Source organism: Peromyscus leucopus, chromosome 2 (assembly GCF_004664715.2).
Source record: "Peromyscus leucopus breed LL Stock chromosome 2, UCI_PerLeu_2.1, whole genome shotgun sequence".
Taxonomy (NCBI): domain Eukaryota; kingdom Metazoa; phylum Chordata; class Mammalia; order Rodentia; family Cricetidae; genus Peromyscus; species Peromyscus leucopus.
This window is the reverse complement of record NC_051064.1, coordinates 142354565-142369671: the sequence shown is the minus strand read 5'-3', so window position 1 is coordinate 142369671 and position 15107 is coordinate 142354565. Positions and strand designations below refer to the sequence as shown.

Genomic DNA, 15107 nt, shown 5'->3' with positions numbered 1-15107 from the left:
CAATCACAGAGACTCCCAGGACTCCACCTGGAAATTCTGCCAGTTTTCTTCCATGCAGGGCCTGGAGAAGCCTGTGGAGGACGCTAATAGTTAGAGCTAGAACGGGGAGACAGGAAGAGTTGGGTCTTTAGCCATGAATTGCTTGATCCAGTCTGGCCTGAAGCTCAGTTTTCTCCCTCACTTTTGTTGAGATCTGTGATGGGCTGAAAAATATCTGCAATGTATGTTTATGTCCATATTCCAGGGACTTATGAATGTTACATCTTTTTGTTTTTGTGAATTGTTTTTTTTCCTTTTGAGACAGGGTTTCTCTGTGTAGCCCTGGCTGTCCTGGAACTCACTTTGTAGACCAGGCTGGCCTCAAACTCAGAGCTCTGCCTCCCCAGTGCTGGGATTAAAGAAGTGTACCATCATCTCCTGGCAAATGTTACTTTAAAGTGTATGTCGGGGGCTGGAGAGGTAGCTCAGGGGTTAAGTGCACTGGCTGGGACATGGGTTTGGTCCCCAGCTCTCACACAGTGACTCACAATCATCTGTTTCAAGGGATCTGTTGCCCTCTTCTGGTCTTCCCAGGTACTGCATGCACATGGTGCACATACCTATATACAGACAAAACATCTATACACATAAAATAAAATAAATCACACACCTTTAATCCCAGACCTGGGGAGGCAGAGGCAGGTGAATCTCTGAGTTCAAGGCCAACCTGGTCTACAGAGTGAGTTTCAGGGCAGCCAGAGCTACACAGAGAAACCCTGTCTCAAAAAAACCTAAATAAATAAATCTCTAAAATAGTGTTTTTAAGCAGAAAAACATGGGAGAAGTGTATCAGTAGATGGTTTTGCCAATGGAGAGATGGTCTAGGTGAACTCCAAATGAAGCCATAGGTTCACAGCAGGAGGAGACAGGACATACAATGAGACTGGGATATGGTTGCAAGTGCAGTTCACTGGCAACCACCAAGCACACAGAGGCAAAGAGCAATTCCCTCCTGAGACCTTGATGGGGCCCAGCACAACTCCACTTGGAGCTCAGCCCAGGAGGCTGATTTTAGAGCCCAGCCTCTGAGCTGCAGTGGAATACTTTCAAGCCCCACCCCTCACTCCCTCCATCCCACCCGCCACCCCTCTTGGTGGTGCTTTCTTATCATCAGCCACAAGAGTCAACTACAAAAACTCATGGAGTCACTTTAATACTCAAGCCTGCTTGGATCTGACACTTTGCTACTTGGAGGGGAAAGTAGCAGTTGACACACACACAGCCCCTCTGCCCTCAGGGCCCCTAGAGACAGCTAGCACCCTCCTGATGGGGCGGGGCTCTCCAGGCACAGAAGCCAATGCAAAGGCCCTCAGGTCAGACTGCAAGCAGAGGCAGCCAGGGTGTATTTACAGAGCTGTTACCACCCAGCGCCTGCAGAGAAGCCCCCTAGACACACAGAAGCCTAGGGCACAGGAGCGGACCCAGCTGGGCCCCAGGCGAGCATCAGGCAGGCGGGTCCCCCAGCTTGCTGCTGGCACTGGTGACCCTCTTGTTCTCTCGGAGGTTTCGAAGTCGAGCACTAAGGCTGCTGATCTCCTCCACGTGGGCCTGTGGCACCCACCCCTTCTCACCATCAGCCAGCCGCACGCCCTCCAGCCAGCCTAGGAACACAACAGTCAGGATCAGAGGTGTGGGATGAGTGCTGGGGAGGAGGCCGGAGAAGGAACTGGGCCTGGTGCCAGCCTGGAGCTGGGTGACATTACCATACCAGCTCCCGGGAAGGACTCCCACCTCTCTGAGAAGGTTATTTCCCGCTCTCCCCCATCACTCTCCATTCTCAAGCGGGAAGTTCCTCCTCTGGTCTAACCGGGTTCCCAAATGCTGCTGTGGTTGATCACCACTCACATAACCTTCCCTTGTGACAGGCTGGTCACCGGCCCCTCCTTCTTCTGCCCCTCAAGAGGGCTGTCAGGAAAGCCTGGTTCTCACCATCACTGGTCCGGGTCTTCACCGCCAGGATGTCTGTCTTCTCCAAGGTCAACTCATCGGGCTGCAGGGCCTTGTACGTCCTCACACACTGGACCTGGGGGCAGTCTGAGAGCCAAGAGAGGGTCCAGGAGCACAGGTCAGAGGTGGGAGGCAGGAGGAAGGAGAAAATGAAGGAGGGAAAGGGGGCCACAGTAGCTTCCCTGCCCGTCCCGGGCTCGAGTCTCGCTAACCTGAGGCTCTTGGTGAAGGGCGCTGACCTCCCCAGACCCACAGGCTCCACGTGCTGACACGGCCCACTCTGGCTCACCTCCTCTCCCAGCCTCTTCCCTCCCAGGCTCACACAGTTCCAGCCACACAGGGCTCCTGTGGCGCCTGAGTGACTGATGCCTTCTGCCTCAGAGCCATGTACCAGGAGGCCCTCCCTCCCCGCTTCTGTCTGGAGGAGGGGGCTTGTCCTCAGCCTCAGTGGGACGCCGAGCCCAAGCCAGAGAATCTGTCCCATTCCAGTTCCTTAGGACAGAGTAGATGGGCAGGAGCTTTGCAACCAAGTATGAGCTGGGTGTGGCGGCTTATCCTTCTAATATCAGTAAATAGGGAAACTGAGGCAGGAGGTTTGCTACGAATTCAAGGCCAGCCGGGCTACACAGCAAGACTCTGTCTCAAAAAGGAAAGAAGGAAGGAAGGGAGGGAGGGGGACCAGACCTGGCCCCATTCCTGGCTCTACCAGCTACTGGCTGTGTGACCTTGGCAAATTACTTAACTTTTCTGAACCTCAGTTTTCAGAGGTGTGAAAAATGAAGACAGTGAATCCAGCTAACAGGATCACTATGAGGATTAAATAAAATGAGTGAAAGTACAGAGTTCAGACCCCAGCCTGATCCACAGCAGGTACTTGCTGGGAGTGTACCTTCCTCCCCATCCCAGACCGATAACCCAACCCCTTTACCCAAACATCTTCCGGGACGACCTACTGCCCACTGCCAAGATCTTCTCCAACTAGACACAGGCTGGCTTACCAGCCTCATGTCACACCCAAGGAGCTGCCTCCATCCCAGCTGAGCATCCCTTCACCCTGCTACCCACTATCACTCTGACACCACCCCCACACTCTGTACACACCAGGCCTGTCTGCTTTGCAACTGATACAGACAGACAGACAGAGCTGTGGTCTAGCCGGGAGGACCTGGATGAGGCACTTGGCCTCTCTGAATCGCTTTCATTGTCTGCAAGATGAGTTGCCTGTTCATATGGGGTGGTCCTGTGCACCCTGCCCAGCCCCCAGTGGTCCTCAGGGCCACTCCAGAGGGTTCTGGGTCCTACCTTCTCCATCACAGGTGACCTCCTTGTCCTCCTGGGGGCTGGATGGACGCAAGGCTGAGATCCATCGTTGTTTCTCACTTCTGCGGAGAGGGAGGTGTGGTCATAACAGGCAAGGTACAAGAGCAGGGTTGGGAACCTGGGCTGGGAGAGTTAGGGTTAGGGCCAGACATCCTGGGCTACACACAAGGCTCCAGGCCTGAGACCCACCCCCACTGCTTGTGCGCGCCACCTCCCTGGTAGAGGGGCTGGTGCCGCCTGCCAGAATTCAGGCACTGCTCTGGCCGTCCAGCCTCGCTCTCTGCCCCAGGGGTTCAGCAGGACCCTTGCTCAGGGTTTGGGGTGCTTACTCGGTACGTGCTCTCAGCAGCAGCTGGTGCCTGGCACGCTGCCCGTGCAGCAGCCGGAGCAGGAACACGTGACCCGGAATGCCCTGCAGCTTCAGGCTCAGGTCTCGAACCTGCAGCTCCGCCATATTGGCATGGACGAAAACAGCAAACTTCCCGAGCCTGGAGGACAGACACCAGGTCAAGGAGGGTCAACAGAGCCTGGGTCCTCCCCTCGGAGCCACCCCAGGACCAGGTAGGTGAGCTGATGGAAGGAGGAGGAAGGACCGTTTGCTCTCCCAGGCTGGCTTCACTGGCTGCCATTTCTCAATAACCAGTAAGGCTCCCACCAGGGCATCCAAGCAGAGATGCTAAGGCAGGAGGACAGCTGCGAGTTCAACTGCCTGGCTTTCTGCTGGCAGATTACAGAAGCCAGACCCCTAGCCCAGGTACACTCTCCGTTCCTTTCTGCGCCCTTCCCTGGCTCCAACTGGACTCCCAGGTGACTAGCACCAGGACAGCAGAAGCTGCTTCTCGGCCCTGAAGTCAGAACCAGAGAACCAGGTGCTGCTGGGGCTGCAGGGGAGGAGGCTGGGAGGCGGGGCAGGCCCTGGGCTTGTTACCCTAGCACAGAAAGAGGGCCGCTCCCCCTCCAATGCCCCCCTCCCTGCCACATCTCACTGAGCAGGGGGCCCCACCATCGTGTGTGTCCACCTCTCCCCATACATACACTACAGGGGGCAGGTCCTTCCTCTGCCTTCCTGTTCCCGCATCTGCCCAGCCTGAAGCACTGGCCACCTCCTGGCCATCGAAGCTCTGCTGGATAGAGCCTCTGGTCCCTCCCACCTCTTTACCCTCCAAACTGGCCAGGATCAGGATGCCGCCCCTCTGCATACCCCCATCCCTCCCTCAGAACAAGCTCAGCCTCTACTATGACTTCAACATCTCCACTCCCTTTTCTTGCCCATCTCTTTGACTTGCTTGTTTATTTAGTTTATTTAAAGACAGGATCACTATAGAGCCCTTGTTGTCTGGAACTTGCTCTATTCAGGCTGCCCTCCATCTCTGTCTCTGCTTCCTGAGTGCCAGGACTAAAGGCATGTGCCACCATCCTGGCATTCTGCCCTTTCTCCTCCAGTCCCCAGCCTGGCTTCACCATCCCCCTGACACACTCTGTTCTGCCACAACTTTTCTGTCTTTTCCAAATCACTTCTCAACACAAAACTCTTACTCACTCTTCAAAAACGAAGCTCAGGGGCTGGAGAGATGGCTCAATGGTTAAGAGCACCTGTTGCTCTTCCAGAGGAGATGGGTTTAGAACTCAACATCCACGTGGCAACTCACAACTGTCCATAACTCTAGTTCTAGGGGACCCGATGCCCTCTTTTGGACCGTTTGAGCATTGCATGCTGTACATGGTGGTGCACACATACATGTAGACAAAACACCCATACATAGAAAATAAATTTGTTTTTTCCAAGACAGGGTTTCTCTGTGTAGCTTTGGAGCCTTTTCTAGAACTCACTCTGTAGGCCAGGCTCACAGAGATCTGCCTGGCTCTGCCTCCCAAGTGCTGGGATTAAAGGAGTGCACCACCACCACCCAGCATTTTATTTTATTTCATGTGCATTGGTGTTTGTCCTGCATGTATGCTTGTGTGAAGGTGCCAGCTCCTGTGGAACTGGAGTTACAGACAGTCGTGAGCTGCCACGTGGGTGCTGGGAATTGAACCCAGGTCCTCCGTAAGAGCAGTCAGTGTTCTTAACCACTGAGCCATTTCTCCAATCCCAAAATAAATCTTTTTTTTTTTTTAAAGATTTATTTATTATGTCTACAGTGTTCTGTCTGCACATATCCCCGCAGGCCAGAAGAGGACACCAGATCTCATTACAGATGGTTGTAAGCCACCATGTGGTTGCTGGGAATTGAACTCAGGACCTTTGGAAGAGCAAGCAGTGATCTTAACCTCTGAGCCAATCTCTCCAGCCCCCCAAAATAAATCTTAATTAAAAAAAAATCCCAGCACTTGGAACGCAGAGGCAGGTGGATCTCTGAGTTCAAGGCCAGCCTGGTCTACAGAGTGAGTTCCAGGACAGCCAAGAGTGACTTAATAAAACCCTACCTCAAAATTAACATGCTCAGTAACAACAACAAACAAAAAAAAAAAAAAAAAAAAAAAAAACCCAGTACATGAAGATGTACGTCCGCTGGCCTTGGGCTCCTGTGGACAGAGAGCAAATCTCATCCACATTTCCGTCCTCAGCATGCGACATACAGTAAGCGCAGCCCAGCAGGGCAGGTGCACTTTACTGACTGAGCCAATCAGGAAGGAACTTTTCTCTTAGCTTAAGATACCTCGGGCTGTCAAGATGGCTCAGTGGGTAAAGGCACTTGCTACCAACGCTGGTGACCTGACTCTGATTCCCCAAGACTCACACGATAGAAGAAGAGAAATGACTCCCCCTAGTTGTCCTCCGACCACCATACATGTGCACTATGGTGTCACACACACACACACAAGATAAAATTGAATTAAAAAAATTTAAAAGATATCTGCCCTTTCACCCCCTCTCCAGTCTATGCCCCCCCCCAAGCTCCTTCTCTTCATCCTGCTCACTAATAAAATCCTAACTGTGGGGAGCTCTCCATACTGAGAAAGACAGGACATAAGGCAGTAGCTAACAAGCTGGTGTCTGGCCATTTCCCTTATTGCTAGTGCCCTGACCTTGTGACTGACAAGGGGCCTTGCTTGCCAGGGAGGCGTCTTCTGAACAGACGGGAGCAGTCCGTGCAGCAGGCCAGTACAGGGAAGCTGCCAGGCCTTGCTGCTGACTTTCCCAGGACTCGGGGCGGAGCTGGGCCTGGCTGTGTGTCTCATCACTGCCCTAGGCTCAGAGCAGCAGCAGGCCCCCCAGGACACAGTTACCCCTCAGCTCTGCCTCATCGATGGACCTGCCTCACTGCTTTGGTGGCAGAGCCTCCAAGGCCCAGGACACTCCGCGGCTCAGCCTGGCACCAGTGGAGCCTGTGAGGCCGTGGGAGGCAAGCCCTGCATAGGAAATGAGTGATGGAGTCCCTGATCTCCCTGGCCTCTCTCTCCAGACTCACTCTTTCCTCCGGGACAGCAGCAGGCAGTCGTTGAAGAGGTGAAGGTACACGGCCTTGCTGGACAGCTTCAGCTTGGCGGGCGGTGCGGCGGGCATGGGGACCAACTCCACCAGCTCTCCGTGCCGCACCAGCCAGCGGGCCTGGGAGATCAGCGGAAAGATCTGGAGGAAGAGATAGACAGTGGGGAGGGCAGGTGAGGCTGGGGGTGCTGGGTGAGTCCGGAGCAGGGAAGGGAGGCCATGCACAGTGACTACTGGCCCCCCACCCCCAGGGGAAGGAGGAAGCAAGGCCTTTCCCTTACCTTGCCCTCAAAGTGGATCTTCTTACTCAAGTGAATGAGCTCCTCAGTCCTCTTCATGGACTGCACGCTGGCGTTGCATTCCTGCACCAGCTGGGGATGGGATGGGAAGTTAGTTATTTGGGCTCCCACTAGGGGAAGGGAGACCCTCAGGAGGCCACAGCTCTGGCCCCTGAGCTCACCTCCTTGAGTGCACTGAAGGCTTTGGTGGCCATGTCCTCGTCTTGGGAGCCAGGTGCTGTCCGCTTCAAGATGTTCTGGCGGGAGAGAGAGATGTGTTCTTGAGTGCTGTAGTCTAGTAAGGCACCCGTCAAATTCCTGTAAATAGGCCCTCACTTGTGTTCCTATGAGCCGCCCTACTGAAACTCATTGGGTCACACACAAAAAAGACATGGGAGGAAGAGCCCCCCCCCCCCCACCCCCCCACCCCCGGGAAGAGGAAGGAGACCAGTGAGATCAGTGCGAGGGGAGACACGAGGAAAAAGGGGGTTGAACCTGGCGGTGGTGGCACACGCCTTTAATCCCAGCACTTGGGAGGCAGAGGCAGGTGGATCTCTGTGAGTTCGAGGCCAGCCTGGGCTACAAAGTGAGTTCCAGGAAAAGCACAAAGCTACACAGAGAAACCCTGTCTCAAAAAACCAAAAAAAAAAAAGGGGGGGGGTTGAGTATGACCTATGTATGTATGGAATGTCACAGTGGAACCTATCATGCATAACTAATATATGCTAATAAAAGGAAGACAAACTTGATATAACAACAAAAACGTAATCACTGGTGGCAGGCCAGCCTCTCCCTCCCCACCCTTCCCGAAGTGAGCTACCTCCACCAGCATCTTGAGGCGGGTGACCCTCTGGAAGGGCAGGATGAGGAAGGAGGTGAGAGGCAGCCGTTGGCACACAGGGGACTCTTCCAGGCGAGCCAGGATGCCGGGGAACTTGGGGTTCTCTAGGCTGGACAGTGGGCAGGAAGGTTCTGTCACAGGTTGGCCTCTCAGCACCCCTACCCCACGCGGTGGGTCTCATTTATCACAGACCTAGAACTTTTTCCCGGAAACCCTCGCCTGGGACCCTGCCTCACCCAGTCCTCCGCACCCACGCCTGCCCAAGCGCCGCCCCCCGTCCCCCGCAGAGCCCCTCCTACAGCAGGCGCTGGTAGGTGCGCTCCTGATAGGCCTGGTTGGTGACATAGGGCAGGTAGACCCGGCGGAAGGCGGGGCAGTGGTGCAGAACCACATCGCACACGCTGAAGCGCAGCACGTCGGCCTCGAGACGCTGTTCCAGATCGTGAAGAAACCTGCCGGGTGAGCCAAGGTCAAGGACAGCGCCACTGCAGACCTCTGTTGCCACTCTTAGCCAGGCAAGGTCACTCCCTCACCTCTCGCTGGTGCTCTTGACCTCGGGCAGTTTGGAAAATAGCCACTGCTTGTCCTGAGTCCCCAGACACTCGCTCAGCTCCACGGAGCCTAGGAAGTGGCCCACGGCCACCGACAGACTATGGATGTAGGAGGCCTCCGAGGTGATCAGCTCAAATTTGGCCTGAGGGAGGGTGGAAGCCAGGTGGTGAGAGCAAAGTCAGGCCACCCGGGACATGGGTCTCAAATCTCCCAACAGGATGAGGCCTCTGTAGACACTACTTCCCTGCCCCTTACCAGCCTTAAGGATAATCTGGCGCCAGGTGGGGCCTGGGCGCGCCCGAAGTCGCCAGCCGACAAGCTCCACTACTTAAGTCTTCCAGGAGCCTGCACCGCCCATGGCGCTCGGCGACACCTGGCACCTGCCTTTGGCCCCGCCCACAAACAGGGAGGGTGGTCTCAACGGCCCCGCCCCTCTGTTGCCCCGCCCTGTCTTTGACCTAGCCCTCTCCCCTGGCTAACCCCTAGGACTTCCAGGACCCTTGCTTTCCCAGGCTTTCCCACCCACTCCCATGTTGATAGTCCTTCACCCCTACTAAGTGCCTGATCACCTGCCTTTGGCCTCGCCCGGTCCTAGATTCTGTCCCTCCGATCTCATAGCTTCTAGGAGCCTTACTTTCCCAGGTCTTCTCCCCTACCCTTCGCTTTGACAGTCCCTGGGCCCAGCTGAGTCGTCTGGTCAACTACTTCTGGCCCCGCCCCTGTCATAGGCTCCTCCCTCCGTTTTAGACCCTCCAGACTCTTCTTCTGGGGCCGCGCAGGTCCCCGCACCCCTCACCCTGCAAGCTGACAGCCCTTCATCTCCCTAGGGTCCCCATCACCTGCTTCTGGCCTCGCCCCATCCGAGGCTCCACTCCGCCCGCCCCCTTTCCTGGCTTCCCCGCTGGGCTCCCGAGTCTTTTCCCAGGTCCTCCCACCCCTTCTCCACGTGGACAGCCCCTGATTCCCTGTGGGTCCCCATCTTCTGCCTCAAGCCCCGCCCCTCACCTCCTGCAATTTGCAGTCGCGCAGGCTCAGCGTGGCCAGGACGCCGCTGCCGCGCACGTCGGGGATGTCCTGCCACAGCGAGAAGGTGGAGCCTCGGGTCGAGCGCTGCGCGCGGAAGGAGCTGCTCGGGGAAAGGTTGGCGCGCGGTGGCCCGGGCCCCTCCTCCGCGCCCTCCGCCCCGTCCCCAGGGCCCTCCTCCTCGCGCTGCTGCCGCCGCAACTCGCGCGCGCTGGCCACGTCGCTGTACTCCTGGTAGAGGACAGCTGGGCGGGGCGGGGGACGGGAACTCATTTACCCATGCCAGAAACACTAATTGGGCACCAACTGTATGCCATCCCACCTGCTAGACCTGGTACTGACCGCAATTCTGTCCCTCGCACACTGTCTCTACCTCCCAGCTCCCCAAAAGCAGGCTCCCCAGATTCCAACGCCCCGGCCCCATCCCCCCTGACTCCCTCGCAGCAACTCTGCACGTACAGTTAAGGAGAAAGCGGGACTGGCGCCGCTCGGTGGCGCTGCTGGGATCCTGAGAGGGCTTTTCGTGCGGGTCCAGCCTAGGAAAGAGTGTCAGGACCTCTTTGCATCCCTCCCCAAGCCGAGCCCCAAGAGAGAGGTGGGTGGGTACCTGGGCTCCAGTAGACCACCGTGGACCTCATTTGGGTCGACAGGTGCCGGCAACGACACACTGTCCACCCTCATCTCCGCTCTTCGGGATTCCCTCACAGGCAGTTTCCCTAAAGAAAGCAAGAACTGGGAGTGGGCGATCCAGAGAACGACGCGTGTGGGACACCCGGCTGATCACCTGACACGGGTTAACACGGGTGGATAGGCTGTGCCCTACCCGCCTGGCTCAGGCTGCCCTCAGTGCCCGGGAGAATAGCTGGGTACCTTCCCGGGTGATTCCAGCACCTGACCCTGAAGTCAGAGCCCTGGTGGCCATGCGCCCGAGGCGCAGAGACGAGTGCAGCCTTGTCATCAGTTCAGAGGCTGAGAAGCGTCTTCGCTCCTGAGCCTCAAGACCCCCTCTGGTGTTTCCGGAAAGCTCCTGTGGCCCGGGCTCTTCCGCACACAGAGCCTGCTCTTGTGCAGCCTGGCCAGTCTCCAGAAGGCCCGTGGGGGTCTCAGTGCCACCAGTGGCCTCTTCATTATGATACACTTGCATCTTGCGCCCTAGGGGTGGAGGAAGAACAACAGCTGTCACCCAGTGTCGTCTGTCCCATCTTCCTCCTTGTTGTGGTGGCATGACGCTAAGCATCAAAATGAGATCCCCAGGGCAATGGGATAGCAGAGGTCCTGACTGCAGAGAGCAAGGGACCGGGGAAACAGGGGTTGCCAACATGGTTATGTAATGTTGGCAAGTCACTTGGACCCTATGAGCCATCTTTCCCTTGTCGTTAAAACTTGTCCTGTCTTTTGGGACATTCTGAAGTTTAAAGAGTTCAAAAAGAGCCGCCCAGTCCCTCCCCTAGCTGCCCCCAAAGGCTCATCCCCCACCAGGGTGACTCACAGGCTGACTTCTTCTCTGAGCCACCATGGCTGGCCCTGCGCTGGGGCGGCATGTGTTGAGAGCTCCAGGGTCCCGCCAGAGTTGGGGGCTGGGCACCAGGACAGTGGGGCCAGCTGCCAGCCCTGCTGGGTCTCATTCCTCCGCTGGTGGAGATATGGGTATCTGGGACTCCTGGGGATGGCGGCCATAGCAGTCCTTGGAGAGGGGCAGGGGTCGCCAGGGACCAGCGGCTACCAGGAGCTTGTGGCTCCTCTGGAGCAATGGGGAAAAGGTCCACGCACACTGGCCTTGTAGGCTGCAGGGTGGGCAGTTCCACAAAGGACAAGCTTTCCTGCTGGCACACGGCTACCGGGCGACGGGCAGTGCCAGGTGGTTCAGCCAGGTGAGGCTGGAGGGTTGCAGGTGGCCCACAGTCCATTCCTCCTTTGCTCTGCCACCCTCCTGGGCCTGTAGAGGAGAAGGGACCAGACCCAGATATAGTACAACAGGGAGGGCCGGTGAGCATCATGTCCCGGAGGCCTGAACAAACCCTCTTGTACACATGTACGCAGCCACACAAACACACTCACATGCCCATTTAGCAATCGTCTGTATTAGTCACTACTTATTAAATGAGTAAGCACCCGCGTAGCACCTCATTTAATATCTACCAGCCTTCAGAACTGATGCCGTTACCCCCATTTTGTAGGTGAGGAGAGTGAGGCACAGTGGTTATCCCCCAAATAGTAGAGCCAGGTTTTCCACATAGGCATTCCGACTTCCACATTTGCATTTTTAGCCACCTTATAATTCTCTAACACACATTGATACGTGACCAGACATACAGATAACATAAGTTGTCACATAAATTCATGTTCCAACACACAGCCACACATTTTCTTCCAGCACATGTATTTTTATAGATAACTTGAGACATCTCAAATGCAGATACAAGCTCACATACTTTGTTTTGTTTTGTTACACAGGCTTAGAAACTTTCTCTCAGTGACACACACTGACCCTTTGCCTTACACACACACACACACACACACACACACACACACACACACACACACACACCAGGATGCAAATACATACGGGCCCCAATGTCCTTGTTCTGAGATTATCCACCCCCTTCCATACCCAGACTTGAGGCCTTCATGCTGAGTGATGCCTACATCCTTGCCAGGCTGGCTGGGAGGGTCACAGACTGGCAGGCGGGCCACCACCCAGATTAGTCCCTCCCAGGGAAGAGCAAGGAGGTGCCCAATCCCCAGTTTGGGATGACAGAGGGGCTTATCCCCATCCCAGCTCCCAGACACTAGATCAAGCCAGGCAGAATGGGCTGTTTCTGGGCAGGACGCCATCCCTAGGCAGTCTGCCAGCACCCCAGGACAGAATGATGAGCCCAGAGGTCCAGGCCCCTCCAGCCTCTGCCCCAGGGCCCTCTGTGGCCTCCCGCTAGCCCCTCACCTCTTCAGCAGAGACTGAAGCCTGCTGCTGATGCTGCCTGCCTGCTCCGGCAGGGGAAGCCCTCTCTCTGCCCAGCTGGCTGGGGGAGATCCCACCCAGACAAAGGGTTTGATTCATCAAACCCTGTGGTAAGGCAAGGGGAGGGAGGGAGCAGGCAGCGGGCTGGGGCTGGGCGGGGGCCTACACTTGCCCGGGTGCGTTGTGGGCAGTCTGGGCAGCAAGGACCCTTGCAGAGGCCCCTCGGGCCAAAGGGGCAGTGCCCAGTCTGACAGAGACAAGAGGGAGACCCAGAGAAATAGCGGCCTTGGAGACAACAGCTCGGGAACCTACTCTGAGACACTGCAGAAGAGAAACCACAGAGGCTGAGACGCTTGAGGCCCAGAGCCTGAGACAACCGAGACACCAAGGATTTCCGCCTGGTCCAGATGCTCGGGCAGATGGGAAATCCAGGAAACAAACAAACAAGCAAAAAACAGGGAGACGGATGAACAAATAATAGCTCATGCCCAGTGGAGTTGCCAGGCTGGTGGGAGAGCCAAAACACAAAAGTGGTTACAATCTGAGTTGGCGAGAAACAAGCACAGGCACTAACACGGTAGGGGGCTGGGCCCAGCCCAATCTGAGTACAGCAAGGAAGGCTTCCTGGAGGAGGAGGTCCCAGCTCACTCTAGCAAAGTTAAAACCCTCAAGGACCCGGTACAAAGAGATGGGGTTGTAATCCCGGTCTGAACCAGAGACCGGGTATATCTAGTAGAGGACAGTTGGGTCTCCGTCCTGCACCCCAGCTGCTTCTCCCAGGAAGCCTGAGGGAAAGGCTGACTGTTCCTCAGGGGCCCTCTCCAAAACAAAAACAACAGCTGTACCTCACTCACTCCCTTATCTAGCCTTTGCCCCTCAAGTCTGTGGTGCCCATCTGGGTAAGTCTCTATGAACCTCCCTTTCCTCATCCGGCAAAGTGGGAGAGCTGGTACCAACTTCCTAACTGCTCAGACAAGAATTAACGGCAGGGCACAGGAGATGCCTCAGGCCCGGGGCATGGGGGGACCTTGTCATCGGCAGGCAGTCCCCTATTATTTTCTGTCTTTGGTGGGAGATGGCTTGGGCCAGCAGCCAGCAGTCGGGAGGAGACACAGCTAGCTTCTGTCCCCCACATAGGTCTCTTTTAGGTATGGGAACGTAGCCCGCCCTCGGAAGCCCCTGGAGAACAGGAAATGAGCCCCTCTCCTGTGATTTAAATAAACAAAGCATGGGAACTGAAGGCAGAAGCATCTTCAACTAAGACCTCAGAGAAGGCTGTGGGAGCTGAGAGAGTGTGCAGGCCTTTCTGGAACACAGGATAGAAAGGGAGGCAGGATGGCAGGGTGGGTCTGCCTCCACTGTGCTCAGGCGGAAGGGCCATGGGAATGTCAGTCCGTAGCTTTTCAGGCCGCAGCCCACTCAGCCTTGATGTTGGTGATCCGGGTCCAAAGCTGGGTTTAATACTGTTAACCTACAAAGTCAGGGAGTACTGGCTTCAGGCGGCTGGCTCCAGATCTGACCCCAAGAGGGTCACAAGGCAAGGGTCACTCTGGAAACCAGGTCCAGGGCCTGGGTTGACACTGACCAGCTCTGTGAGGCTTTAGGAAGTTACAAGCCCTTCCTTGGGCCTTGGTGTCCTTGTGTGTCAAGTGACCCTCAGGTCCCCCCCCCGAAGTCTCCTCTGTGAAGCCTGTGTCATAGGTGTCTCTGCAGGCTGAGAAGGATTGGTGGAGGCCAAGGAATGGTCTGTGTAGGGCACTACTAGTTAGAGGGGGCACTACTAGTTAGAGGGGGCACTACTAGTTAGAGAGGACAGCAGGTCTGTCTAGCAAGGTGTCAGACCAGCCCTAGGCACTGTTCTTGTCTGGATAGCACCCTTGGCCCTGGTACCAAGACTTTCTCTCCCGGCTGAGTATCCCTTGGCTCCCTGCTCAGAGGAACGGAGAGCCTGCCAGAATCCCTTGCTCCTAAAGGGACAAAATCTAGTTGGAGGTTATGCCCAGAAAGGGGTTTCCAAGTTGAGCAGAGCCCCAGGAAGCCAAGAATGGGTGGAAGGCAGCAGCAGCAGTGGCCAGGCAGCCCAGCACAAAGGACTCCCTCCGGACACAGCAGGAGGCGGCTGGCCTGCTGACCCAGGGCCCTACCTCAGCCAGGGAGCTCCTCCGTCCAGCGACTGGTACAGTCCAGGGCTCCAGACCACCCTGGGGGCAATGGGGTTGTAGCCAAGTCCTCAGAGCACCATGCCGGCATGGCTCCAATGCTGGGCAATGCAAGCTCCTGGGTATTGTGTGGGGCGGGGAGGGGGGAGGCGAGGGTGAGGGAGGGAGCCTTGCAGAGGCAGGCGGCTGTCTCGACGTGCCTGCTCCCCGCCCCCCTTCCCCAGAACCGGTTTGGCCAGTCGGGTACAAGAGGGGGCTGGAACAATGGGAGTCCTATGCCTCCTGGAGGCTCTGAAGGACCCCAGACAACTGCCTAAAGATGGGGTTAGCAGAGTTCTGCTCCTCAGAGGTGGACCACCCCTCTCCAGAGCTTCCCAAATACTAAGGATAGGCAGGGACTTTGTGAGAGTGGAGGACATCCTGGAAGCTTTGCAAAGGAACCTCCAAACCCGGAATTCCCCTCGGGGGTCCTGAGACCTCCTCTGCCCCTCTCTGTCTACGAACCTGTCCCATATCTGTAAATTGGGAACCCTCAACTGCACAGCAGGGAGAAGAG

The 15107-nt window shown here is 56.4% G+C and overlaps 1 protein-coding gene across 2 annotated transcripts; it reads right to left on the bottom strand.

Moving 5' to 3' along the window:
* Positions 1-1162: 1162 nt before the first annotated feature.
* Arhgef19 (Rho guanine nucleotide exchange factor 19) lies at positions 1163-14701 on the bottom strand. Of its 2 annotated transcripts, none has more exons than XM_028880697.2 (16): positions 14537-14701; positions 10923-11369; positions 10304-10585; positions 10041-10149; positions 9893-9969; positions 9416-9678; positions 8392-8552; positions 8158-8310; positions 7838-7967; positions 7200-7274; positions 7021-7110; positions 6720-6880; positions 3636-3794; positions 3289-3368; positions 1969-2073; positions 1163-1640 (listed from the first exon to the last, which is right to left on the bottom strand). In XM_028880697.2, exons 2-16 carry the CDS (start codon positions 11338-11340, stop codon positions 1483-1485), a joined length of 2421 nt encoding a protein of 806 aa, XP_028736530.1. In that variant the 5' UTR covers positions 11341-11369; positions 14537-14701; the 3' UTR covers positions 1163-1482. The 2 variants fall into 2 exon arrangements, with proteins under 2 accessions (XP_028736530.1, XP_037059054.1); XM_037203159.1 differs by lacking the exon at positions 14537-14701 and adding an exon at positions 12705-12837.
* Between the last annotated feature and the right edge of the window lie 406 nt (positions 14702-15107).

Bases quoted from the DNA above. Each gene is read 5' to 3' on its own strand.
- Arhgef19 (XM_028880697.2), bottom strand. From the start codon at position 11,340: ATGGACTGTGGGCCACCTGCAACCCTCCAGCCTCACCTGGCTGAACCA. The intron at 10,150-10,303 runs GTACCCAGCTAT...TGCTTTCTTTAG, and splicing joins TGCTGGAATCACCCGGGAAG to GGAAACTGCCTGTGAGGGAA. The intron at 2,074-3,288 runs GTAGGACCCAGA...CTTGGCTCTCAG, and splicing joins GGTCACCTGTGATGGAGAAG to ACTGCCCCCAGGTCCAGTGT.